General features: G+C 36.8%; 2 protein-coding genes across 3 annotated transcripts; one reads left to right on the forward strand and one right to left on the reverse strand.

The window, feature by feature from the left end:
* Window positions 1–94: 94 nt before the first annotated feature.
* On the reverse strand, window positions 95–10,713 carry LOC114537548. 2 transcript variants are annotated; one of them, XM_028558600.1, is made up of 10 exons: window positions 10,392–10,713; window positions 8,645–8,946; window positions 7,203–7,395; window positions 5,324–5,371; window positions 5,207–5,254; window positions 3,940–4,263; window positions 2,915–3,268; window positions 2,008–2,174; window positions 1,254–1,341; window positions 96–610 (listed from the first exon to the last, which is right to left on the reverse strand). In XM_028558600.1, the coding sequence occupies exons 1-10, from the start codon at window positions 10,468–10,470 to the stop codon at window positions 390–392; spliced, it is 1,824 nt and encodes a 607-aa protein (XP_028414401.1). In that variant the 5' UTR covers window positions 10,471–10,713; the 3' UTR covers window positions 96–389. The 2 variants fall into 2 exon arrangements, with proteins under 2 accessions (XP_028414400.1, XP_028414401.1); XM_028558599.1 differs by having other exon boundaries at window positions 95–610; window positions 5,207–5,371.
* Window positions 10,714–12,294: 1,581 nt separating this feature from the next.
* Window positions 12,295–19,614, forward strand: LOC114537533 (serine/threonine-protein phosphatase 6 regulatory ankyrin repeat subunit B-like). Its single transcript, XM_028558582.1, has 2 exons — window positions 12,295–12,377; window positions 14,993–19,614. Exon 2 carries the CDS (start codon window positions 15,026–15,028, stop codon window positions 19,334–19,336), a length of 4,311 nt encoding a protein of 1,436 aa, XP_028414383.1. The 5' UTR covers window positions 12,295–12,377; window positions 14,993–15,025; the 3' UTR covers window positions 19,337–19,614.
* Window positions 19,615–25,999: the final 6,385 nt, after the last annotated feature.

The raw sequence follows: 25,999 nt of genomic DNA on the forward strand, positions 1-25,999 counted from the left end.
TTTAATTTGACACACGAGCAGCATTTATTTTTAAATTTAGGGCTTTTCTATATGGAGTTAGCGAGTTAACTCGGCTAGGCGAGGTGAAAACTGCATATAATGAAAAAACTAATCAGGTCATGGTGCCGGACATATATTAAATATTGGGAATACATTACGATGCCCTCCCCTCAAAATTGATTTTAATACCAATGACAATGTTCTCTCAATATTTTAGGAAATATATCGCCTAAACTTTTGGCACTGCCGGTTAATACTTTGTCTCATGTTCTCGTGTAATATTTTTTGTATAATTTTTTTCCGCTCACTTAATCCTGCTAATGTGTGAAAAGGTGTTATTTACAAGTCTCTATATTACAAATTTCTCTGTGACACCGTGGACACGTAGGTCATTGACCCGTTGTACAATTTACACCAGTCTGGTATAACACCTTATTCCACACATCTTCTCCTTCGTCTAATCTGTAAACTACGCTGCAGTTCTGGTTCACAGATAAAATCCTCGATCCTCCGATGTATTTACGACCACCAATGTTGTTTCCTGCCGCACCGTCAGCCCAATAGTATGCACAGCGGTCTACGTTGAGGTAATAAGTAACTTTTGAATCATCTAAAAAAGAGGCAAAGATTTGTTTTTCGAAAATATTTTTAGTTCACCACTGCGCTGACCAGATAACAGTGATCTCTTTGTGAACTGGATCGATAACTCGACCGCCATGTTTGTAGCCAATCTGAAGCCCAAAAGGGTACAAGGTCAACGATCGCGCCAACAAAAACAATAGAAAGGGACAGGCACTGGCACGCCATTTCGGATTCAAATTGGATTCAAAGATGGCGGCCAAATAACCATCAGTTATCGTTCCAGGGTTTATAGAGTTCAATGCCAGATAATGCAACCAGAATTCAACTTTCCCCCCCTGGAACCCGCACAAATAATTGATTTTGTATTAAAACGAAATTGGATTAAAATACTTTCACGTTCAGCTTTTTGCTTTGACTTACTCTGGATAAAATGCAAGAAATGTGAAAAAGTTTAGGATTCAATCTGTCGTTGTACGACAATTTAAATTACGAATATGGAGAAATCTTAGAAAAAAAACTTTTTAGATCAATTTTAGTTTTTCATCAACAGTAAAAGAATTTTGAGCAGATGGCAATTTCTGTATAAGGTCGGTGTGATAAACTGCATTAGCCGAGGCTTAATTTTGCCGGTTAACGTCGAGGCTCTCTCGTGAACTGATGAACATGAATACCTTTTATTTTCGTGTTTCGTGAAAACGAAATTCCGACTTTGTCTTGCAATCCTTCATAAGTAAATTCAATCCCATGTATAGGAAAATCCTGAAAAAAAATACCCTCTGTAATTTGAATAGAAATGCCTTTGATAAATCATATTCATGTATTTATGTTTACTCACGGTAAAAGCAACAAATCAAAATGAAAAATGAATAACACCAATATATATGATTTAAAATTTGTTATGGGATTGACACCGAATATTAGGATGGCCACAGAGATTATAAAAAATAATCCCACTTGGTAAATGTTTATGGAAATATTTTAAGAAGTTATTAAAATGTTATTAAAAAGTTATTAAAAAATTATTAAAAAAATATTAAAAAGGTATTAATAGGTTATTAAAAAGTTATTAAAAAGTTATTAAAAAGTTAATAAAAGGTTATTAAAAAGTTATTAAAAGGTTAATAGATTAAGTTATTATGTTATTTATTAGTTATTAGTTTCAGACACTTTAATGCATGCGCAACTAAACACACGTAGTTTAAAAACGATATAAAGCACTTTTGCGCATTTCTTCTGCTCATAACGCACTAATTAGCATTCCAGGTGTCGCAAGCTAACCTTTGAATAATAATAAAAGCTTTGTCCTTTTTGTGATTTTTATTCAAATAAAATTCCAGAGCTGTTGAAAAGACCCTTGGTATGCATGTTCCCGAGTTATGAGCACAAGAACATACACAGAACAGCGCATGCTCAATTTAACTGTACCCTATTCAGAGCTTCGTTTTTATAGTGATAAAACAACTCGTGGTTTGGGACAGACCCCCTTCGACATAACCAATAGCGGAACATTGATCCTGGGACTAGCCACTGATACAGAATACATATGGCCAAACCAATAGAAAGAAGAACGGCAATAGAGTAACATTTAAGTTCTGAAACATAGAAAAACATTAAAATAGCAAAATAACTTTTTTATAAGTAATTTAGCTTGTAGGTATATACACCACGTAAGTATTTGATACTGCAAAGCTTTCGCAGTATTATTAAATACTTACGTGGTGTACCTACAAGCTAAATTACTTATCGACTGTCACCATGCAAACATACAAGAATATTATTACAGAACTCTTTTTATGCTTTTAATTTGCGTATATTTGTGTTTCAAAATCATAAATTGCAAATGCTTTCTAATGTAAAAAGAGTGAATGAAATTCCACGTGAATTACATTAGGTATTATCATTGTAAATGGCTCATCACTAAACCAAAAAAATAATAAGGTCCTTTAGTATATAAGACCATAACGCGGATGAAACACTCTTTCAAATACATGCTATGGCAAAGAGTGGTGGTCATAATTTTTATCAATCGTATCAAATTCAAAGAGATTATAAGCCCGTGAAAAGAGGTAAAAAAGGGTAATATTGGCATTGAAAATTTAGTTTTATAATCATATTTTTCAAAACAAGATGAATCGTAAATCGGTAAAATATTTCAAGTAAAGATAAATCGTAATCTCTTAGAATTGTAACAGACTAACAGGGTATTTTTAGTTGCATTGATAAGCTCGCAAGCAGGCTAAACCACAAATTCGGCGAAGTTTAAACAGTGTTCAAAACGCAGATGGGTCTCAGTTTTTTCGTATTGAATATAAATTTATAAAAGGATACTTACTTTTCCAAGTTCTTTTGTGTGCATTTCTAATTTCTTCACGAGTTCTTTTTTCATTAACTTCATAAAGTTCTTCTATCTCATCAAATAATTCCCGTCTGTTAACATCAAGTACTATACACACGAAACACTTGACCAGTTGAACATCATCAAGCATCGTGGTACATTTCTTTGTTTCCAAAGCCATGCCAAGTAGCACATGTTTCTTACGAAGGAAAGATCCCACAGGCATATACGATTGTGGTATAGCCTTACCAGGATTATTCGAGGATGCATAAATTCGCTCACCATTCTCAATGCTTCCTACAACTTTAACGTTGACTATACCGATTACGCAAACTGTGTCAGTTTTTGTATCTATATTGAGAGGATACAAATTACAACAGTTAAACGATACTGGCGTGTGACACCTTGTGATGCAGAAAATCTCACTGGGGTAAAAAACCGAGATCACTTGACGAAAAGGACTTTGTTACTGACTGGAACCAGGGATTATTTCAATAAATTGTCAGCCGTTAAAAGGGGGCGGGGGGTGTTGAAGCCCGGATAAAGGTATACTATAATATAGAGTAATGCCACAAAAAAGCTATATAAATTATGCAGAGTTGGTAGCATTGTGGTAATTATTTCGTAAAAGCAATTTACAAAGTTGTAGCGACTAGACGAGGAACAGTTACATACTGCCGAATTTTAGTATCAGATGTATGAAATGCATGCTGTATTCTATTTAGCTTTTAGCTTTTAGAGGATTAAACGCTGACAGTAAAACACAAAACATCACTGTTTGCTTATCCACTAGTGTATAGGCGTATCAAATTGACTAAATGCCTCGTGATAAATAGGATTTCCAGAAAGACTATAAGTAGAATTAATTATACGTGATTAATTTTGAATTTGTTAGATAATTATAGCAATATATTTTCCTGGTGGGGGTGGCTCCCAAGACTTCCCCTGGCTACGTTCCTGCAAATGTGCAAGAAATGGTAAAATCCATGTAAATATAAAATCGTTTTAGAAAATACCCTGACCTGGGTTTTGTGGCTTGTGACCAGCCAACCAATGGGAACGGCTAACAACACCTGCATGGATTGCATTATGGATATTGCCATGGCGCAGGGGTTCGATATATGTTTCACCAGATTCATCATTGAAAAACCCGACAATATCTCCTTCATCGAGGTCATCAACAAACTGATCAGGGTCCTTTAAAGTTAAATGGTAAGCCAAATCGGCTTGTTCTGTCTCTACGTTCAATCGTCCACCAAAATGGACATTTTTTGCGACTAATTTTTCAACATTTGCTGTCTTTGCGTCCAGAACATCAACCAGAATTTGTTCGTGTCTCCTTTCCTCTACAAAGAGGTTGAGATACTAAACATATACGAATATGTGATGAAAATAAAGTGAAGAATGGTAAATTCATAGCAATAAAATATAGATTAATTCATGGTTGGCAAGTGCGTACGATTTTATGCATGAGTTGTGAATGATCCTTCACAACGAGTGTATAATAAAAATCGTACAAACGAGCCAACCATGCATGAAGTAATTTGTTTATTAAATGTGTATGGAGATAAATTCGCTCTTAATATATACAAAAACACAGCGAGCAACAAAAATCGAAATTTTATGCATCAAAACATACTCATTAGACATTAATGTTCAATTTCTTTGTAATTTTGTTCAATATAAGTTAGATATTCTTTGCAATTTCCATTGTTTCCATTTCGACACTATCTTGAAAGAAATTTAAACAAATTCCTGCCAAAATGACATAGGACAATTTTTCATGTGTAAAGAATATCGTACCAGTAAAATACGATTTTAATTTCATCATTCTGCTGTGCATAAATCTCTATACATGCACATATAATAAATAGATTTATGCATTTAGGTGTGGAGGAGGATTTTGTACTGAAATTAAGAGTATTTAAGAAAATTAGTCGCTGAAGTCGAAATGATTACAAGCCTATATATGTGAATATAGGTTTGTAATCACCATGCAAGTTTGAGGCGACTAATTGTTTTAGAAATAGGTGTTTACAAATATTAATCAACACAATTTCATAAAAATTTATAACAGTTCTTTTTTGAAAAAAAAAACACCAAAAAGCTATAGTCACCGACCAGTGACTATCACTTCTGAGACAGTGAGTCTTGCCCAATCAGAATGCAGGAAAAACAATAGTCACCTCGAAATTTATACTAAATATAATTCAGTGACAGTGAACAATTTTAGAATGAAAATGAAATTTCTCATTTGACTTTCATTTGACTTTTTGCAATCAAGAATACCTCTATCCAATTGTTCTTGTATTTGCTCTTCCGATTGAGAACCGGTACCTATAAGAATAATCACCACACAAATATGCTGTTGCGAAAGTTTACCGTCGGCAACTTTTACATACTCACCTCGCGATGTAGAGGGGGAGTCATCGGGTCTCGGCCTTTTCTCCGCTACTGAAAAAATTAAATTCAGTCAAATGTAGGCAAATAAATTCTAGGCAAATATTTAAGTCTAGAAAGCATTATTTCCAATTGTAGTAATTCGGATCCACCCCCCCCCCCCCAAAAAAAAAACAAACAGCCTGCGAACAGGTTGTACGGTTGTTGAGTTCAACAAGTTAGCTTGAGAAGTTATAACAATTTTGGCGACGAGGGAAAAAGCGAAAATTATCGGATAATGGCAAGTTTGTATGGGACAATTGGTCCATTTACCAAGAAGAAGAAACGTGGCATCGAAAGGTTAGAGCAATATTTTATAGCGAACGACGTCGATGTACATTTAAAATGTACATGCTGCTATTGTTTTCGTTATGGTCAATTGGAATTCAGTGTTGAAGATGGTTGTGTCCTATGGGGCTCACGGGTAGTTATCCTACCCCCAGGCAGATCAAAGGTATTGGCAGAGCTTCATGAAGCTCACCCTGGAGCTCACCATGTGTGGTGGCCCAGTCTAGACACAGACATCGAGCAGCAGGTAAGGAGGTGTAACCAGTGTCAGCGCCACCAGTCCTCTCTAGCAGCTTCACCCCTCCACCCTTAGGAATGGCCTGGCCATCCCTGGAGTAGATTGCACATTGATTATGCAGGCCACTACCATGGTGAAATGTTTTTGATCGTGATAGATGCTTACACTAGATGGCTGGACGTCCACCTCATGAAATCCACCACATCGACAGCTACTATCGAGAAATTAAGAGAAATGTTTGCCACACCATAATGGCACCAATCTTACAAGACTTATGAAAACGTAAAAACTTATGAAACGTAACGGCATCAAGCACATCCGCATGTCACCCTACCACCAAGCATCCAACGGGCAGGCTGAACGAGCAGTTCGGGTTTTTAAAGTGCCTATATCACTCGTGGGATCTTTATGCATTTGAGAAGAACGTAAAAAGTTAGTTAATATATTAAAAAACATTTTTTGATTTAGTGCGATAATTTCGAAGATACAAGCCTCTAAACTACCTGCGGTTCCTGAGTCCCAACCTCCTGGGTTTAAACACGGCTATTCAATTTGAAACTGCCCATTGTTTACAGGAGCCTGGGACTCAGGAATTGCAGGTAGTTTAAAGGCTAGTATCTTCAAAATTATTGCACTAAATCAAAAACTTTCTTTAATATATTAACTAACTTTTTACATTCTTTTCAAATGCATAAAGATTCCACGAGTGATGTAGGCATTTTAAGGAAGGTATGGAGAACATGCAAGATGGTATCAGAACAAGGTTATCAAGGTTCCTTTTCAATTACCGAATAACACCCCACACCACAACGGGAGTTGCGCACTTGCGCTTGCAGAGATGTTGATGAACACACTTGGATCTGGTACAACCGATGGTGGAGGAGCATGCGATTGATAAGCAATTCCATGGTCTATGACCAGCATGCGAAAGAAAGAGTATTCGACGCGGGAGATCAGGTGTTCGTGAAAGATTTTCAGAAACCGAAGGCATGGTTGTATGGAACGATTAAGATAACTGGACCGGTGACGGCAGAGATACTGTTAGAGGATGAACAGACCATTCGACGTCATTTCGACCACGTGCGAATACGCACAACGGTAACAGAAGAACGTACAACGGAGGTTGCAGATGAGATATTACCACCAGTCAGGGAAATACTCCAACCTGAGCAAACTGAAGGGGTCCGTCCTGTAGTAATTCGGATCCACCTTCCCCCCAAAAAACAGCCTGCGAACAGGTTGTAACAAGTTAGCTTGAGAAGTTATACATCAATAATCGTATTAGATTAAAATTATGTGTTATCACCTCCCATGCCTTACCTGGTGGCTTATCTTTAGTTTGCAAGATGAAAGTTGGACTTGTAAATTTTTCGCTCAGGGAATTATCAATAAACTCCAATTGGACAACCAGTTGGAATTCGTTCAGTTTCACATCCGACTTTGATAATTCAAACACTGGTTTGTTAGGAATGTTTCCAGAATATATTCCATGAAGGTCCACTGTAAACGGTTGCTACGACAAATGGAAAATATTTGGTGATCTCATATGATTTTCTTCATATAATTATTTTGTTGATTTTTGGTGCACCAAATTTCTAAAATTGCGGAATATGTCATCTTTTAAAGGCAGAAAAGAAGACGCTTTTTATACATTCGCTTTTCTATTTCAATTTATTTTCATTTTTATAGGAAGTATACGATATGTTAACTGTAGTTATTGATTATGGTTGCGTCTGATTTATCTGATTCACGCCATGCGAAACGTTAACAGCGTGTCTAGGTTTTCCAGTCGGAGAGAAAGAAGTGGAAATTTGCACGAATTTACTTAAACGTTGATAAATGATTTATGGGTCAATAAAGCAAGGACCTGAATGCAAGAAACTGGCACCAAATTTGATAATGAAGACAATTTAAACGGGCCTCGTCACTGCACGTGGAGGTGTATGGTATAAATCTGCCCCCCCGGTGGCGACTGCATGCAATACGTCAAGCAGGGCCGTCGCTTGAAGAGCCAGTGTATATTCATATATTAGGGAGTTTAAGATCGGCTTCCGCTACCAATACCACTACCCGAGTATCGATACCAATATTCAGTCACGTGCATGCGCAGACGTAACAATCATCCAAAATGTGACAACACCGGAAGTCGCGAGTACCGTTTTGGGGCTGAAAATGGAAGTGGATAGGTAGGCGAAGTACCGAATTATATTTACTGTATTATTGTCATTTTCTGCAGTTGTTTTCTAATATTTTATTTAGTTTTTAGTTGTCAATGTTTCTGCTTTGTTTGTTGAGACTTAAGGATTGTGATTAGAGTTTTTGATGTGAATACAGCCGCTATACTCCGCCATGTTTATTTACTTCTTATATACGGAAGTAAAATTTCCGCACTGCCAAACTGTAATACGTCATGTATTTTCGTATCGGTACTAGTAGTGGAAGTAGATCTTAACCTCCCTATATTCATGTTCGTGCAACCGCGTAGAAAAGCTAGCTGAAAAAAGAAATGAGTCGAAGACAAATATGCGAAAGTGCCAGCTAGCTACCCAAAAAGTACTAAACCTTGACCTAATGTCTTAACGAGAAGACAAATTATTGAAAACTTGAAAACCCAAGTCAAAATATTATACAAGAATTCTACATCTTTTGTGTTAACCTCAAATCTTAGGTTTACAACATAGTATTTTTCGGAGTTTGTTTCGTTTTTCATTTAACCTAACTTTTTTCGAGAATTCGTGCTTCCATTCCCCACCCATACTTACCAAAAAGCCATCTTCTGTGTGAGCAAGCCTGTCTGTATCTTTTATGAGATTCAAAATTTCTCCAGTATCTTCATTTTTTAAAGGAACCTCGCCATTGTTGTCGTGGAAGGCCGCTGCATTTTTACGTTTAACCCAACCATATATCTTATATAACTGGGCATTCGTCCTTGCTTCCATGTGAACCAACCTTTGCTTTTTTATAACCAATTGTCTAGACTCTGGAATCCATCCCTTCCTTCGATATTGGTCTTTGTAAAATACTTTTCCGGGATATAAATTCTTGAATTTCACTTCGGCAAGCACTAAAATTGATCATGATATTGCATGGGTTAAACTTTATCTATAAGTATTCTTTGACAATGTGATAAAATCAGCCTAAATGATTGAATAGTGTTTCATAACGGGCCGCTGACCAGCATTTTTCATTCGGCTTGCTGTGAAATATGTCGGATGTGTGAGATTATGTTCTGGAAACCTGTAATGCAACTGAATCCGCGCCGTGTGTGATCGCTAACAAAGAAAAGTACATTTTTGAGGGATGTTGGATCGATACCAAGTGGTGCTTTGGCGCGTTACGTTATTTTGGCAAGGAAGTTTCCTGTTTGGAAAGAGGGCAGTGTCTGAAATTACAAGATTGGAAGTTTGACTTGTTTTCGATCACACATATCAAATATAGATTAAAGCTGATTCAAAACCGTTTGTTGCATAAACGAGTAAACGACGCGCTAGCTAAAGCTAAACGGCTGTAACCTTAGTAATAAATGCTGAGCATGTGGTCTGCTTAGTGTCAAATGGAGTTTCTTCGAAAAACAGGTGGCATTTTTTCCGAGAAATGCTTATGTTTAGGTTCAAGGTATAGGTTCTAAAATTGTAAATAACAATAAATATAGATGTGTTTAGGGATTTGGTTGTTAAACTAGTATAAAAACCCGACATTCAATACTAAACATCCCTCATCCGTGAAGTTGCAGGAATTCGCTAGTAATTCGGTCGCTGTTGAGACAAAAAAAGCAGATGAAATCATGTCATTATTTATTTAAGAGCGTTGCCTATTTGCATGTAAAACATTAATGTTGAGCAACGAAAATTTTTCTAACTCAGCCAATCAACGCGCGCTAATCCATCCAAACGTGTTTAATAGGCAAACCATATATGGACAAACTGAACAAAGAAAGAAATAGACTGAAAGTTGCAGTTAAAAATTGTTGATCTTTGTTGCTTACTGTCCGTCCTCGATTGCAATGAACAAATTTGTTAATTTTGTCGGGTTAAGACCATTTCATAGGGGAAAACCTTTATCAAGGCAATATAATTTGGGAAAACCCTAAGTAAACAGGATGTTTAAAACTATCACTTCCGCTCCTTGAAGACTGAAGTTATAGACTGTTGTCAAGGCAAACATTCACGTTAGTATAATTTCAACTAATATAGGAATACACGACCCGTTGGTGAACAGTATATTTTGATGTAAACGTACACTGAAATTTGTGTATACACACATAAGCGGAAAGCAAATAACCTACTATAATCCTACTTGCAATTATATTCATCTGCCTACACTCAACATATTTCAAGACCCTAAAATTTGATTTGAAAGTCATCACTATCGATTTGTAATGACGATTACGGGGACCATTTTCTGAGAATTATTGGGACTAGGATCACGCAAATATACCACTATAGAAAATACTTTGAAAAAATCTGACTTGTATTCATATATTCTCATACCGACGAAATATAAACAAACCTGTGTTTGGCGTTGGACTTATTGGATCATCGCATACGGAACTCGATCCAGCCTGTTGAAGTTCACTTAGAAAATCCATTCTTGTTTTCTGTTTAAAACGAACGATTTACCTGTTCGAAGGTTTTGTAATAATATCCGGGTCTATTCACATTTTACCGTTAGTGACTGTCGTCTATATATAGTGACAAGGATTACCGATTAATGCAGATTTTTGATGAAGTAAGGTGTTTATTGTTATATTGCTGAGTGCAGCGTATCAGTCTACTTCCTCGTTGTAATATAGATCTGCATTATTTCAATGTCATTGGTTTGAATGATTTCATATTCCTTTCACTTTCCGACATGCGTGAGGTCGCGGATGCGATTGTTGCCACGAGGCAGTAATTATGAATATTGCATCATTTGGGCCCAAACCTTCACGATCTTATAATAATTATGCAAAGCACTTTACTCAATAGATTTGTGGGTTTCAATTGTTGATAAATTTTAAAAATTTAAAAATTGGCATGTTCCAGGGCATGTGCAGACTTGCCATAAACTCCAACTGAGTTATGACGTAACGTTCTACAGGGTTCGAAAACTATTGAAATCACTCATTGTTAAAATTTGAATGCCGTGTTTACGAATTTTATCCCGTGGGGATTTAATGCAACTTATAAAATGCTAAATACGAAAAATTTGAAATTGTAAATATGACTAAATTTAAATTAGCTTTGTTATTGCTTTGAAAGAAAATGTTACAGTTGACCACGGAACAACGAGTGTTTATTGCGATATTACCCCAACATTCAAACTCTAACAACTACATTGTTATGGGTGATTTCAATAGTTTTCGTTTTTTTTGAGACACCCTGTATAACGATATTACGGGGTGAATATTCATATCAGTATATATATTCAGTTCTGCCCGACGGATTTTTTTTGTGAAGTGCAATAGCCGTTTACAATAAAAATCCGTCGGGTAGAACTGAGTATTACAGATTTACAGGTTACTGGTTACAGGTTCAGGCAGTTACTGGGCCTTCGGTATTTATATGGTCAAGTGAGTATATTCATCATAGACATTGTTGCAAAGTGGTTTAGAAGGTGCAGGAGAAGCAACTTAATTGCCTGAATACAAGGGGTGCCTATCGCCTTTTCCCACCAGGTTAAGGGGCTGTTTACATGATCCAGTTTAGAGATTCAACGAAGCGTGAATTCATATGTTGTATAAAATGATGAAATTGAGGTTTAATGGTAAAGAATATAGCATAGCTAATTTTAGGAATCAAATAGCTAATTTCAGTAGGAAATTTTTGTCACTGCACATGTCATCACCGGCAATAGTATAGTGGAGAGGGGCATGATAAAAATGGTCCTAACTGGAAATTGGTAATTCAAAAAGGCGGGATTGTAGAGGGTCTCACAGGACCTCTTGCAGAAAATTTTCTGAATTTTTGAGTCCCTATGGCTTGATTCCAGCATTTTGGGGGACAACCACTTATGGCATCTGGAGTGAGGTCTGTTTAGAAAAACTCCATTTACCACTGTACATTTCTCATTTTATCACTGCACATTCTACTTTGTCACTGCACAAATTGGTTATCACTGCACACTAAAATTAGAGTATGGCACAAGTGCCACAAGTGCTGTGCTAATCTCTGCAACGCAACATGACATGATGTTCAAACCTTATTTATAGTAAACAACGGTTTATTGTCTTTTTAGAAGTTAGGTGAAACTTTTAGGGTAAGTGCAGCCTCGTTCCCGGCGCGTGTTTTAAAATGAGTAGGGCCAAGAGGGCCTGGCAGAGTGATCTACGTATATGTTTCCCCATATATCATGTAACTTACCCAAATATCATGTAACATGCCCTAAAGCACCCCACGTTCCTACACATGGTCATATACTGTCTGTATAAATATTGGAATCGAAGTTGAGCTCCACATTGTTCGAAAATCAAAATTGGTTGGTTAAAGTCAAGTAAAGTAATTTACATTCTTACTAGTGAGTATACACTCTTATCTTTATAAACAGGGGTCGGTTGTATCAAGCCCGTTTAGCTTAAACAGTGGTAAGTTCAAACTAGAAAGGAAGTCTATCGTTTTATTCAACAAGCGAACTAAATGTTTTGACCTTCATACAAAGATACTCTTTACAACTACATATTCAGTACTAATAATATTCAAGTTGACTCATTCAAGAGAGATGTAAGAGTGTTATTTAATTTTGACTTATCCACCGTGGCCCGTGCTATAACTGGCCCCATGGCTGTCTTTATAGAAATGTTCTGTTATATAATACACAACAATTGTCACCATGACCAAAAAGATAGAAATCTAAAATATTTGGAAAATGTTTATATTTATAGTTACTATGCTTGTGTATTTCTTTAAAATATCCAGTACTACTCCAAATTTTGGTTATAAAATACCATGAGTTTTACTAGCTGTTATAGAGTGAAATACAATATTTGTGTCACTGACTCACAGTCACTGAATGCAAATATTTACATTGTATATGTATACATTTCATAAACTTAATTGTTTGCAGTTTCCAATATTAACATATGTGAATGATATGGTTTGATATTTTATATATTAGAATCATACATTGTGCATATCAGTTTATTCTAGCAATTAAACCAACCCCCAACCAAGGAATTTGTACTGTTGGTACTGTTAACAGACAGTTTACATGATTTTGCTGTGATTTTAAATGTGATAGAAATGTGTGAATAGCGGTGAATTTCTAGCTATTACATGCTATTATAAATGTGCACCTAATGTCTTATTGGTTACAAAAATTGTTGAAATAAACACAAATTTAATGTTTTTCAACCCCTCTTGCATCTTGGTTACCATGCAAGGTCTACATGGGTGAAATTATCCCTGTGCACCTACTGTACCTGTAAATCTGCACTGAACATTACACTTAAAATTGCTGCAAAAATCACCTGTGTTATCCTATCAATACAATATCAGGCAATCAAGCTATATACACCTTCCAGCTGCATTTTTGAAGGATTTCTGATTCAGTTCCTCAAACAGTATATATAAATACAGTACACTGATAACAATATATACAAGATGTATATTTAATATTAATGATGTAATTTTTCTTCCATTTTTTTCCAAGCCATTATCAAAGAATTAGTCCAAATATAACTAGATAACATCACTTAATTCTACTGATGTCTTTATAATAATTATACCTTTAAAGGTTATTAACTTCTTCCTTTTCTTTCCTGCACAAAATTTCATTTTAAATTTCTTGCACAATATATCATATGAGAATTGTAAATGAACCAACATTGCATGTGATTTGTACCATTTTTGTGGTATAGTTTCAAAGATGTGCATGTCGGTATAAAATGTAATTAACACCTGCGCTAACTGTGGTTAATCGTCACTCATTTACTGTGTTTGGTGAAAGTGAAATAAGAAACAATAATGCCTCAAACACAGGATTTCTTCAAAGCCACATCACAATATTGATTAACTGTAATAAGTTTTTTATTTTATGTTCACTACAAACTATAGATGCTGACAGTCATTCATTGCATCCATTCTACCCTCTTTCCTGTTGCTAATTGGTTTGTAAACTTTACATGCATATAGTAGTTTACATTTTGCAAAGCTTCACATGTTATCAGGGGTGCGACCTACAGTGGGATATTCACATTTTTGTCTGGGTCTGTTCTGGGACCTAGGTGAAGGTAGCTCACATGGTGTTGCCATATGTGTGGCTATGATGAACAAAGCGAGAATTGGCATGCAGTTATATTAACTTATTCTCCTATACTGGCACTTGGATTCCAGGATGCGTCCTCTCACCACCGTAGGCGTTTTAAAACATTGCTTAATCTCCGGTCATGCTCCGCCAAGCTTAGAATTTTATGTACTGTACCATGCATGGACAACAATAGGCATGTTTAGCATGTGACGTGAATGTCAAAGACGACGTGAATTGGCGAATAAATGGCGTAGCATATCCATATATAGGCGCATCACGTCATTTATTCGCCATTTTCACGTCCCATTTGACGTTTACATACGTCTTTTTGCTAAATCTGCCAAACATCAATCCTATATAACAATAAAGACGTGTAGGTATAGCAAGAGAAGTTCTGTACCTCCCGAAAACCTATGTTCAACGTGGAGGTAATCTCATATAAATCTAATCTTTACGCTCGTTTACACTTGCAATTTTTGCTGCAATTTTATGTGCGATTAGGCGATTATATTGTCTTGATTGATATGAACGAGTAGTATTATTAATGTATTGTAATTATAGATCTTGGTAAAACTTGTACAAAGAAATAATTCGGGCTGATTATAACGGGATTATAACGTGTGAACACCACACTCAATCCCGTTTATACTACATACCAATTTTTGGCAGGGCATGGCTACAATAGGTACCCGTATCAATTTCATTTGGCCTTTGTATTGGATGTGGGTACCAATTTTAGCCGTGCCGTGCCAATAAATTGAGCGTAGTGTAAACGGGGCTCCTCTTTTATAAGACCACTTTTATAGTTTCTTCATTTAGAAAAGTTTCACTTCAATAATAGTTTGCATTAGTTTGCATAGAAATAAAGTTTGCATTCAATGTTCTAGAGTGAGGAGACTGAGATCTAGTGGTCGGTAGTAATGGCTGGTTCAAAAGAAGACACGCGGGAACAATTTCGAGCAGAAGTTCAAGAGTGTGTCAAAAGTGGTGGGGACATTAACAGTAAATATGAAGGGAATAAAACATTTCTCTTGCGTGCCTTTGAGTTTAAACCAGTAGATGAAGAAATCGTCAAATATTTAGTTGAAAACGGGGCCGATCTGAATTACAGAACTAATGTTGGCTGCACAGTTCTACAAAGTGCGGTAGAGTCAAATTTAGTTGATATGGTGATGTATTTAGTTGATCATGATGCGGATGTAAATTGTATGAATCGTTTAGGCCTTCCAGTTCTTCACAGCGCTGTAAAACGTGGGTCACTCGATATAGTGAAGTGCTTGATAAAGAACGGCGCTGATGTGAATATTGCTGATCGCCACGGCAATACAGTTTTTCACAAGGCTGTATATTTCCAGTCATTAGATATTCTAAGATATCTTGTTAAGGACGGAGTTGATGTGAATTGGGAAATTGTCGCTCCTCTTGTTTTTTCGTTTTCCGTGAAATCTGGTTCGCACGACATTTTGGAGAGCTTATTCGAAAGAGGGGACAATATAAACTTCAAGGATAACGAAGGTTGCTCATTCCTCCACACGGCTGTAAACAACGGCTTGCTAGATATCGTCAATAGTTTAGTGGAACATGGTGCTGACTTGAATAGCAAAGATAACAGCGGAGACTCTATTCTGCACAGTGCTGTTAAACATTACCTACTACACTTAAAAAATTCGGCTGATAATAAAGCTGATGTGGATGGCAAAGGGAATGAAGATGTTTTACAGTCTCGATTATTTGGCATCGTGAATTGTTTGGTTGAACACAACGCTGAAATCGACCAAACAAATAGCGAGTTTGGCTCGACACCACTTCATATTGCAGCGCAATTTAAGTCACTAGAAGTTGTCAAGTATTTAATTCAAAATGGAGCCAATATTAAGTGCAAAAATTATAAAGGTAGATCCGTTCTTCATTGTGCCGTGCAGTCTGATTCTTTGGAGATTGTGAAATATTTAGTTGAAAAACGTAATGCTGTAATAAATGACAAAGATATGAATGGCGAGTCTGTTCTTCACTATGCTGTAGAAAAGTCATTTCCAATTCTCAAATATTTGGTTGAACATGGAGCTGATGTAAACTGTAAAGCTGATGGTGGCAAACGAGTTCTTGATATTGCTATTGAATCTTTCTTGCCGGACATTGTGAAGTATTTATTACAAAACGGGGCGAATCCAAATGATGAAGATGGAAGATCATTTCTTCATTTTGCAGTAAACTCTGAAAGTGACATGATTGTCAAGCATCTTGTTGAACATGGGGTTGATATCAATAAACAGGACGATAGTGGCAAGTCGGCACTTTTTCTCGCTCTGAAAAATGGATCCCTAGATACTGCAAAGTATTTAGTTGAAAATGGCGCTAATCCAAATTGTAAAATTGATTCTCGGGTAACTCTTCTTCAGCTTGCTTTATATTCCTATGGACCAGACCTTGTGAGGTATTTAGTTGAACATGGCGCAGATGTTGATGAAAAATGTAAGGATGGAGAGACGCTCCTGAACGTTGCTTTTACATCCGGTTCACGAGAAATGTTAAAGTGTTTGATTGAAGACTGTCGGGCTAATATTAATGCACACGGTTTTTTAGGCAAAACAGTTTTACATGTGGCGATAGATACTTCTAGTTCAACCCTGGATATTATTGAATACTTAACTGAACATGGAGCAGATCCAAATAATACCAATGATCTTGGACAGACTGCACTACATTGTGCTATGAGGGGGCGTTCTTTAGATTTTGCCAAGCATTTAGTTGAGAACTGCCATGTAAATGTAAATGCTGAAGATATTTACGGGAACATAGCTCTTCACGATGCTGAATCGTTAGATAAAGTTGAATATTTGATTGAACACGGGGCTGATATAAACAAGAAAAGTAAGCACGATAGAACAGTTCTAGTAAGTCATGCCTGGCGTCATAGATTTGATGTGGTGAAATATTTAGTCGAGCGTGGGGCAGATTTGAACCAGTCTGGTCTTGCCGACACAACAGTTCTATCGACCGTTGTAGGACAACGTGAATTAGAGTTGGTTAAATATTTAGTTCAACATGGGGCCGATATAAATCATATCGATAGTCATGGCCAGACTATCGTGCATGAAGCTGCGATATCAGATTCACTAGATATTGTGAAATATTTAGTTGAAGAATGTGGTGTTATTGTAAGTACTGACGACGAACGGGAGATAGAGATTTTAAACAGAGTTCTTTCGGTGGACATGATGGCTTATCTGCTTGAACATGGTGTCGATGTAAACAAGGAGAATAGCGACGGCGAGACACTTCTTTTCGATTATTCTAAAAATAATTATTTAGAAATGGTGAGATGTTTGGTCGAACACGGAGCTGACGTGGATCACATTAATGCACGGGGCAGGACAGCTCTGCATTATGCTACGATCTTCAATCATCTGAATATTGTGACATATTTGGTTGAAAATTGCCATGCTAATGTGAATAGTGAAGATGTTTACGGCTGCACGGTATTGCACGGGGCTGCAAAATCTCGTTTACTGACAATGGTACAATACTTAGTCAATCATGGTGCTAATGTTCACGCTGTGAGCAACGATGGCAACACTGTTCTACACAGTGCTGCAGAAGCTTCCTCATTCGGCGTTGTTGAGTATTCACTGCATAAATATGGGAAGAAAGCAGGCATATCACCCCAAGACATACGTCATACCTATCGAAACGCCCAAGTAAGCAATATTTCCTTAAGTATTGTTGAGTATTTGGTTGAGCATTGCGACGCAGATGTAAATAGTCGCAATTTCAATGGGCAAACAGTTCTTCATGTGGCCACAAAATCCGGTGCACAAGATGTTGTGGAATTTTTAGTGATACATGGTGCTCAGGTCTGTGATAAAGATTTAAATGGTGACACAGCTATACATTATGCTGTACGTTTAAGTGCAGAAGACATTAAGAACATTTTAGTTGAGCGTGGTTATATAGGAAACACATACACTACTTTCCATAACCTTGCTGAAACGAGTCTCCAAGTTGTGAATGAGTATAGTCTTCGCGAACCGCATGTTATAACCGAAGAGGATAATTACACCGCGGCACCTGTCTTCAAAATGATGAAATTTAATGCGCTTGACATTGGAAAGTTTTTAATCGAGCAGGCAGCTCCTGTCGATCAGGCCAATTTTGGAAGTAATGCAGTCTTACATTGTGCTGTGAGCTCAGGTTCACGAGATATTGTTGAATATCTGATTGAAGGTTTTCATGCTGATGTGAATGCTGAAGATGACAATGGCTGCAAAGTTTTGCATAAAGCTGTAAAATCTCATTCATTGGACATTGTGCAATACCTAATTAAACATGGAGCCAATGCTGATTATGTCAATAGTGCAGGCAGGACAGTTCTACACTACGCTGTAACATCAGATTCACTAGATATTATTAAATATTTAGTGGAAGGCTTTTGCTCTGATGTGAATGCGGAAAATACTAACGGTTGCACCATTTTGCACGAAGCGGCAAAATCATCTTCGTTAGAGGTTGTGCAATTCCTCATTGAACATGGGGCGAATGTGAACTGTATCGATCATCAAGGTAGGACAGTTCTTCATTATGCTGTGACCAGGCGTTCACTGGATACTGTCAAATACTTGGTTGAAAACTGTCAGGCTGATGTAAATGCTAAAGATGTAAACGGCTGCTCTATTTTACACGAAACCCGTTCAGTGGACACAATGAAATATTTACTTCAACACACGCCTGATGTAAACTGTGTTGATAGCAAAGCCAGAACAATACTTCATTATGCTGCCATTTCAAGTTCACTAGATGTCGTTAAATATTTAGTTGAAGATTGTCAAGCCAACGTGAACGCTGAAGATCTAAATCAATGTTCAGTTTTACATGCTGCTGTACATTCTCGTTCACTAGAAGGAGTAAAGTATTTAGTGGATCACGGTGTTGATGTCAATGCTATGAATATCAGCGGTTGCACAGTTCTACACAGTGCTGTCAAGTCGCGTTCTCTAGATATATTTGACTATTTGCTTAGACATGGTGCTGATGTCAATCGTATGGGTAATTCCAGGTGGTCAATACTTCACAGCGCTGTTAAAGCTAGTTCATATTCCTGTGTAAAACGTTTGATTCGTCTTGGAACGAATGTCAATGGTGAAGATATTTACGGCCTGACAGTTCTCCGCACTGCTGAGAGGTTTGGTTCGAGAAAAATTGTCGAATATTTAATTAATCATGGGGCTGCATGAACCTATAGACGTGCATGAAGCTGGAGTGCCACACAAATGTGTGACCTTGTTTTTTTTTTTGAAAGGAATTATTTTAGTACGATGTTCAGTTACATCTTTAGTGTTATGTTCAGTTACATTTAGTACCATCGAATGTAAGCCAGTAGTAATATGGCTTTCGTTAATCTTAACAATTAGATTAGAGAACTGTATTGTTATTCAAATAACTGTCTATTTACAGGGTGTTTCAAAAAAAAGGTAATCCAACTTCAACACGCTATTGAACGTGAACTACTCAGTCTATGAACGAATTTTTTTCACATTCGGAAAGATCAGGCTTTTAACTATCGAATGACATGTTTTTAATACCAAATGGTAAAAAAGTGAGCAGCTTGCACTGGTTTTATGCCGCATTGCTTGAAATGTTCTCCTGATGTGATTTATTCCTACTTAATATGCATATGCGGGTAGTTTATTCAAAAGCAAAATTCTTCAATTAAGTCCCAAAGAGAGTTAATTTTCAATGGTTTTAGTCCCAACTCTCAGAGGTGAAAATATGCGATTTTGACTAACACTTTTTATCAGCCTCCTATTTGCTGATTTTTTCACCATTTGGTATCAAAAACATGTCATTCGATAGTTAAAAGCCTAACATTTCGGAATGTGAAAAGAATTCGTTAATAGAATGAGCAGTTCACGTACAATAGCGCACCAAAGTTGGATTACCTTTTTTTTATACACCCTGTATAATACAATCGTTGTATTGATTTTTACCCCTCTTCTTTGGTCGTTTAAGCGCATGCTGGTGTATATCATCCTCGCGTTGTAACCTCATTAATAATTCATAAGCATTTTAGCCTATGCAATGAACCCTAAGAAGTCACATGTGTTAGCTTTATACGTGGTATAGTACCATGAAAACTAATTAGGATGGCACGTTATATCATTTGTCACGTTCATTAGTATTCTTTATACTATGTTTCATCCTATTTAGCATTTGTGTACATGGAGCAAATTGCTTGACAACAATGCAGCGTATTTGAAATAATTTAAAACACTCGAAGTCGCGTTTTATAATTTTAACTATGATAAAATGGCCGTTCTCGTGTTTTAAATACGACATACTTCCCATGAATATGGGAAACTTTAGGAAACATGTATATAATTACTCGAGCTAGGTTTCCGATTATAATTTTTTTTGTGTCGCAGGCTTAGTCTTCCCGGCGGACAGTCGCGTTTTTGTACAGTGTATCAATATAGCTCAAGTCTCCGTGCAGTAAATTTACCTTCTACATAGTTCGAATTAACGCCTACCGGACGTCTTGTTTATTACCAAATTTAACTTTCACCGACCGTTATGCGTGATGATACTAATCATGCACTACTGTGAACAAGTAAATAAAATTAGAGTGTGACATTGTATTTAGTTTCGCACCCAGCTGTTTTTAATGGCCGTCGTGCTATATTCATTTAAATCCCTAAATCTGTGGGAACTATATAGTGAAAAATCCCGTGATCTTAGGGGCTATTTACATGATCCCACTTAGCCGAAAGTCTTTATTGACACCAAACAAGCACATGCTATGTCGGGTTGATTACACGATTGCCAGGATCATGTTATATGCCGCTCGTTTCAATACCTCAAAGTCATCTCACGCTTCGTCGAATCTCGTCTAACCGGGATCATGGAAAAAGCTCCTGAAGCAAGGCATTAAAAAACATTAATCATCGCTAGATGGACTTAACTTTTTATAGCCATCATCATGTTTTAAAAAGTAGATATGCAAAACAAGTATGAAAAGAACGAGACCCGTCGTGCAGCAGTAAATCAGTAATGTCATCTGTGTGCCAAGGTTATCGAAAAGAACTCCCATCAGTGTGGAACCACCGTCATATCCAACAGAATGTAGTGTTTTTACCAAACCTAAAATGAACATTTAGATAATCATGGTCGGAAACAGGGGGGAGGGAATGCAGGGGAAAAACACATGTGGGCCCGGAGTGCCAACTGCCAAGAGTGGCGCCAAAATTATAAGAAAAACCTTGTGTTCGAAATCTTTTTTCTTTTTCTTAAACAATGGAGGCTATGGATAACCTTAAGTAAACTTAAAAAATTGTCTAAAATGTGCAATCACTATATAATTATTTTAAATGTTAGCTAAATGGCGCAAGAATATTTCTCTGCATTCCAGTGCAACTTATAATGCTTATAGGATTTGCTCCTGCAAGTACGTACGTTCTGAAGAAAAAACTAACGTATGGAAATATGTAAATTGCCAGAATTTCGTGTACGGCCTAATTTGACAATTTCGTTTTGTCCGTTATCGCGGACTACTCCTCTGCAGCTTTCTCAATCAAAAATTATCCTGTGACTACACCCCCCCCCCACCCCTATGGCATCCTATTTAACAGTTATTCTGCGAACTCGAGTCGTATATGAGCTGATAGGCGACGGGCGCATAGCGCCGAGTTGGCTATCGCCATATACGACGAGAGTGAGCACAATAACTGTTTTATTATAATTATACACAAACTTTGTCGCCCTTTCGGTGCATTTTGGTGTGCTATTATCAACTAAAGCTTGGATTTATATTTCACTCAACTCCCCAAATCCTTCGGCCATTTTGTTTACTTTCTCTACTAGACAGATATGAGCTAATATCTGTCTAGTAGCCAACCAATGAAATTGCAGCATACCTCATATCTGGCGCTTGTGTATATAATAAAGCCGTTTATAAGTTACACGAGTATGTTATTACCTTGGATGACAGCAGAATTTTCCTTTGATCCAGCTTTTGAAAAATGCACTGTCGTAGAACAAAGTATTCATGCATAAGCAGCCGCTTGAAATACATCTATGCCAAGAACAAACCAAGGTATCCGTGTGAAAGAAAGAGCAAGAAATGTGAATGAATAAAGAAGCAATCCCAAACATATCGTCTTTAATTCACCAATTTTTCGCATAACATTCCCTGACACGAAAGTTGAAAGACCTATAAACGGTCGTCTTATTAAAGCAGCTCCTCCTATCAATAATGGACTGGCCTGCAAATCATCCAAATACCAAAACTCCCAGGACATTTGAAACGAAGAACAAATACCACCGTAAAATACAACTAAGAACATAAAAACATAGTGAAAATTAAACAAACCAGATCTTAAACCTGTCCAGTTAATAGTTTTAGTCTGATCATACTCGAACTCAAACCACGGTAGAGAGACCATTGAGGATAACGCCATGCCACCAGCAACTATAAATACCAAACTATAACCATAATCCTCAATTCCACACAGTGTTATTCTTGTGCTCCAGGAAAGAAAAGCTACAGCGAAAATTGAAATGGCACCACCAATATGGGCCCACATACAGGGTGTCCCAAAAAAATGTCCCCTCTATTGAAATCAAGCTTTTGTTCGAATCTGATTGCCTTAATATTATGATAAACCCAATTGAAAGCAAGACGCTTTATTTGAATGCCTCAACCTAATAAATATGCTATTTACACACTACTGCGTTGATCATGCATTCAAATTCCAACAAAAGCTTCATTTCAATAGCGGGGACTTTTTTTTGGGACACCCTGTATAATAAACACCGAAATTGGAACTCTGTTCCTTCAGATATGTCACAACAGCAAGGCTTGCTAATGATGCTATCACGGTGTTAAAGACATGTTCATTGAGCGAGATAAAGTCATTAGAATGAACAGATTACTCGTCCAGGGCACGCTTTGCGACGTCTTTGCAGGTTCCTCAGCTGAAAGATTAGATCTCGAATTGGTCGCATCTGAGCTTGAATGCACTGAGCCGTTGTCGAATGTTTTGAATATCAAATTATCCGGATCGTGAGATGTTTGGTTGTGGCTGGTAAAACATGTAGGTAATGATACAACCAATGGCAGAAGAGGAAGGATACTAGTCAACGTGACACCAATACCAGCAATTATAGAAAGAGCGTTTCTTGCTCGAAATTTGTCTGCTCCGAGGAGTATAAACGGAACTAAACAATGTTGAACACCCATGAGAGTCGTGAAGCCAATTTGTTTAGGACTAAATCCATATTGCTTAAACGAAAGATGACAGAATTCTGCGAACAGTATTACGCTTCCGAAACAATTGAAATAGAACCATTTCAAAACCAGCGATTTGATTGAAAATATCGCCATATAATAATGTTAACAGACTGTTCGTTTACGCCTGAATACCTCGTCAACAGCCAAGTAATTATATTTCTTTGTTCCAACACAAAATTCTTTGCATATCAATGTGGTTAAGGCTCCCCGTTGTAAACCGAAATTTCTGACCTGTGCAAGATTAGATTAAGTCTTGGATTAGGTTTATAGTTGATTAGGATTTACTCTATTTCTTTTTTAACCTAATCTCATATTCAAGATTTAATCGCGTATATGCGATTTACTGAACATGAAGTTATAATACCGTGAAGTTTCGCGCGGTTGCAGATATCAATTTAACTTTAGCTAAATATTATGATTATTTGATTCAAAGCCGGTGGTATTATCTTCGTCCAAGCATAGGCAGCCCAATGGCGAATGGTTTTATTTGATTTAAAAATGTACACTTTCATGAAATTCACATATGTCATTTATTTACATGCTAATATACTTAATTCCTGTTACTTACAACGGGCGACTTGCGTGTCAGACAAGGCAATGTAGGTAGCTATTATACAGGGTGTCCCAAAAAAAAGTCCCCCCTATTGAAATGAAGCCTTTGTTGATTTGAATGCATGATCAACGCAGTAGTGTGTAAATAGCATAGTTATTAGGTTAAGGCATTCAAATAAAGCGTCTTGCTTTCAATTGGGTTTATCATAATATTAAAGGCAATCAGATTCTAACAAAGGCTTGATTTCAATAGAGGGGACTTTTTTTTGGGACACCCTGTATAGTATAATATATCCTACAGGATATAATCCTATAGGATATATTATACTACCTAGATTGCCTTGTCAGACACGCAAGTCGCCCGTTGTAAGTAACAGGATTTAAGTATATTAGCATGTAAATAAATGACATATGTGTGAATTTCATCAAAGTGTACATTTTCAAATTAAATAAAACCATTCGCCATTGGGCTGCCTATTTTCCAAGTGACCGACCTCGCATGTACAGTCTGATAAAATGTATCATGAGGTTGCGGTTGAATAAGGTTGCAGGGAGATTTGGACTCAGTAAGGCTGGATTTCCACTTTAATACAGAGAAGTTGTTCTCTAGCGAAATATTTGCATATTTTCTTTAGAATTTTAACAGCATAAATAAATTAGTTCAACATGACTGTTCTCAATTCAAAACGGAAGTTCGCTAGAGAACTATTTCTCTGTAAGTGGAAATCAACCGTAATAATAAATAAATACATTGTAAAAGACTTCGAAAATGTATGTTATATTCTTTTTATCGGTTACGTGATATGTGTTATGAAATGTATTTCTGTTTCTTTCGAATTTATTAAAGGCTATAATTATGTAAATGCATGGCTTCGCGATTTTTACTACACCGGTATTAAACGGTCAACCTGTATTAATCGATCACAAGCGAAATCCCTGTGATTGGGTGGCCGCTTAAAGCCCGTTTTTTACTGGGCGAATTTATTCACGCAAACAGATAGGAAGCGACCCGACTTTTGCGCGGCTAATGTTTTCGCAAACCACCTTCATTAACTGTATCCTCGCCAATTTAATTGAACCATGGGCATGATTGAACCAACCAATTTTCTGAGCGATAACTGATTTACTATTACCTATTCGGAATCAAATGTATAGTCAAAGTCCAAGTCAAATGTATAGTCAGGTATATAGTCAAAGTCAAAGTATAGACAGATATCGTCAAATATAACCAGGGAGCAGCGTGGCAGCGTCTTCAAATTGTTAAGAAGTGATACTTTATTTAGAACAGTTTGCATGTAAGTATCACACTTTAAGATCGTGTTTCCAAAGGTCGGTTCAAAGTTCATTCATAATGTTAATATGTGATTGGTTAGATTGTTATATGATATTCTTTGCATGCTTTTATATATGTTTGGACAGTAGTGTTTTATGTTATTCTATCTTTTACTTTTTTGGAGGTTGCACTTATATAGTTACATGTCATTCGATAGTTAAAAGCCTAACATTTCGGAATGTGAAAAGAATTCGTTAATAGAATGAGCAGTTCACGTACAATAGCGCACCAAAGTTGGATTACCTTTTTTTTTATACACCCTGTATAATACAATCGTTGTATTGATTTTTACCCCTCTTCTTTGGTCGTTTAAGCGCATGCTGGTGTATATCATCCTCGCGTTGTAACCTCATTAATAATTCATAAGCATTTTAGCCTATGCAATGAACCCTAAGAAGTCACATGTGTTAGCTTTATACGTGGTATAGTACCATGAAAACTAATTAGGATGGCACGTTATATCATTTGTCACGTTCATTAGTATTCTTTATACTATGTTTCATCCTATTTAGCATTTGTGTACATGGAGCAAATTGCTTGACAACAATGCAGCGTATTTGAAATAATTTAAAACACTCGAAGTCGCGTTTTATAATTTTAACTATGATAAAATGGCCGTTCTCGTGTTTTAAATACGACATACTTCCCATGAATATGGGAAACTTTAGGAAACATGTATATAATTACTCGAGCTAGGTTTCCGATTATAATTTTTTTTGTGTCGCA

The sequence above is a fragment of the Dendronephthya gigantea genome, unplaced genomic scaffold (assembly GCF_004324835.1).
Source record: "Dendronephthya gigantea isolate DGI-Jeju-01 unplaced genomic scaffold, DenGig_1.0 000159F, whole genome shotgun sequence".
Taxonomy (NCBI): Eukaryota; Metazoa; Cnidaria; class Anthozoa; order Malacalcyonacea; family Nephtheidae; genus Dendronephthya; species Dendronephthya gigantea.

Coding starts and splice junctions, on each gene's coding strand:
- LOC114537548 (XM_028558599.1), bottom strand. CDS start 10,470: ATGGATTTTCTAAGTGAACTTCAACAGGCTGGATCGAGTTCCGTATGC. Junction 1,342..2,007: donor AAAACGAAGCTCTGAATAGG/GTACAGTTAAAT, acceptor ATTTTTTTTCAG/GATTTTCCTATACATGGGAT. Junction 611..1,253: donor ACGAAACACGAAAATAAAAG/GTATTCATGTTC, acceptor CCTCTTTTTTAG/ATGATTCAAAAGTTACTTAT.
- LOC114537533 (XM_028558582.1), top strand. CDS start 15,026: ATGGCTGGTTCAAAAGAAGACACGCGGGAACAATTTCGAGCAGAAGTT.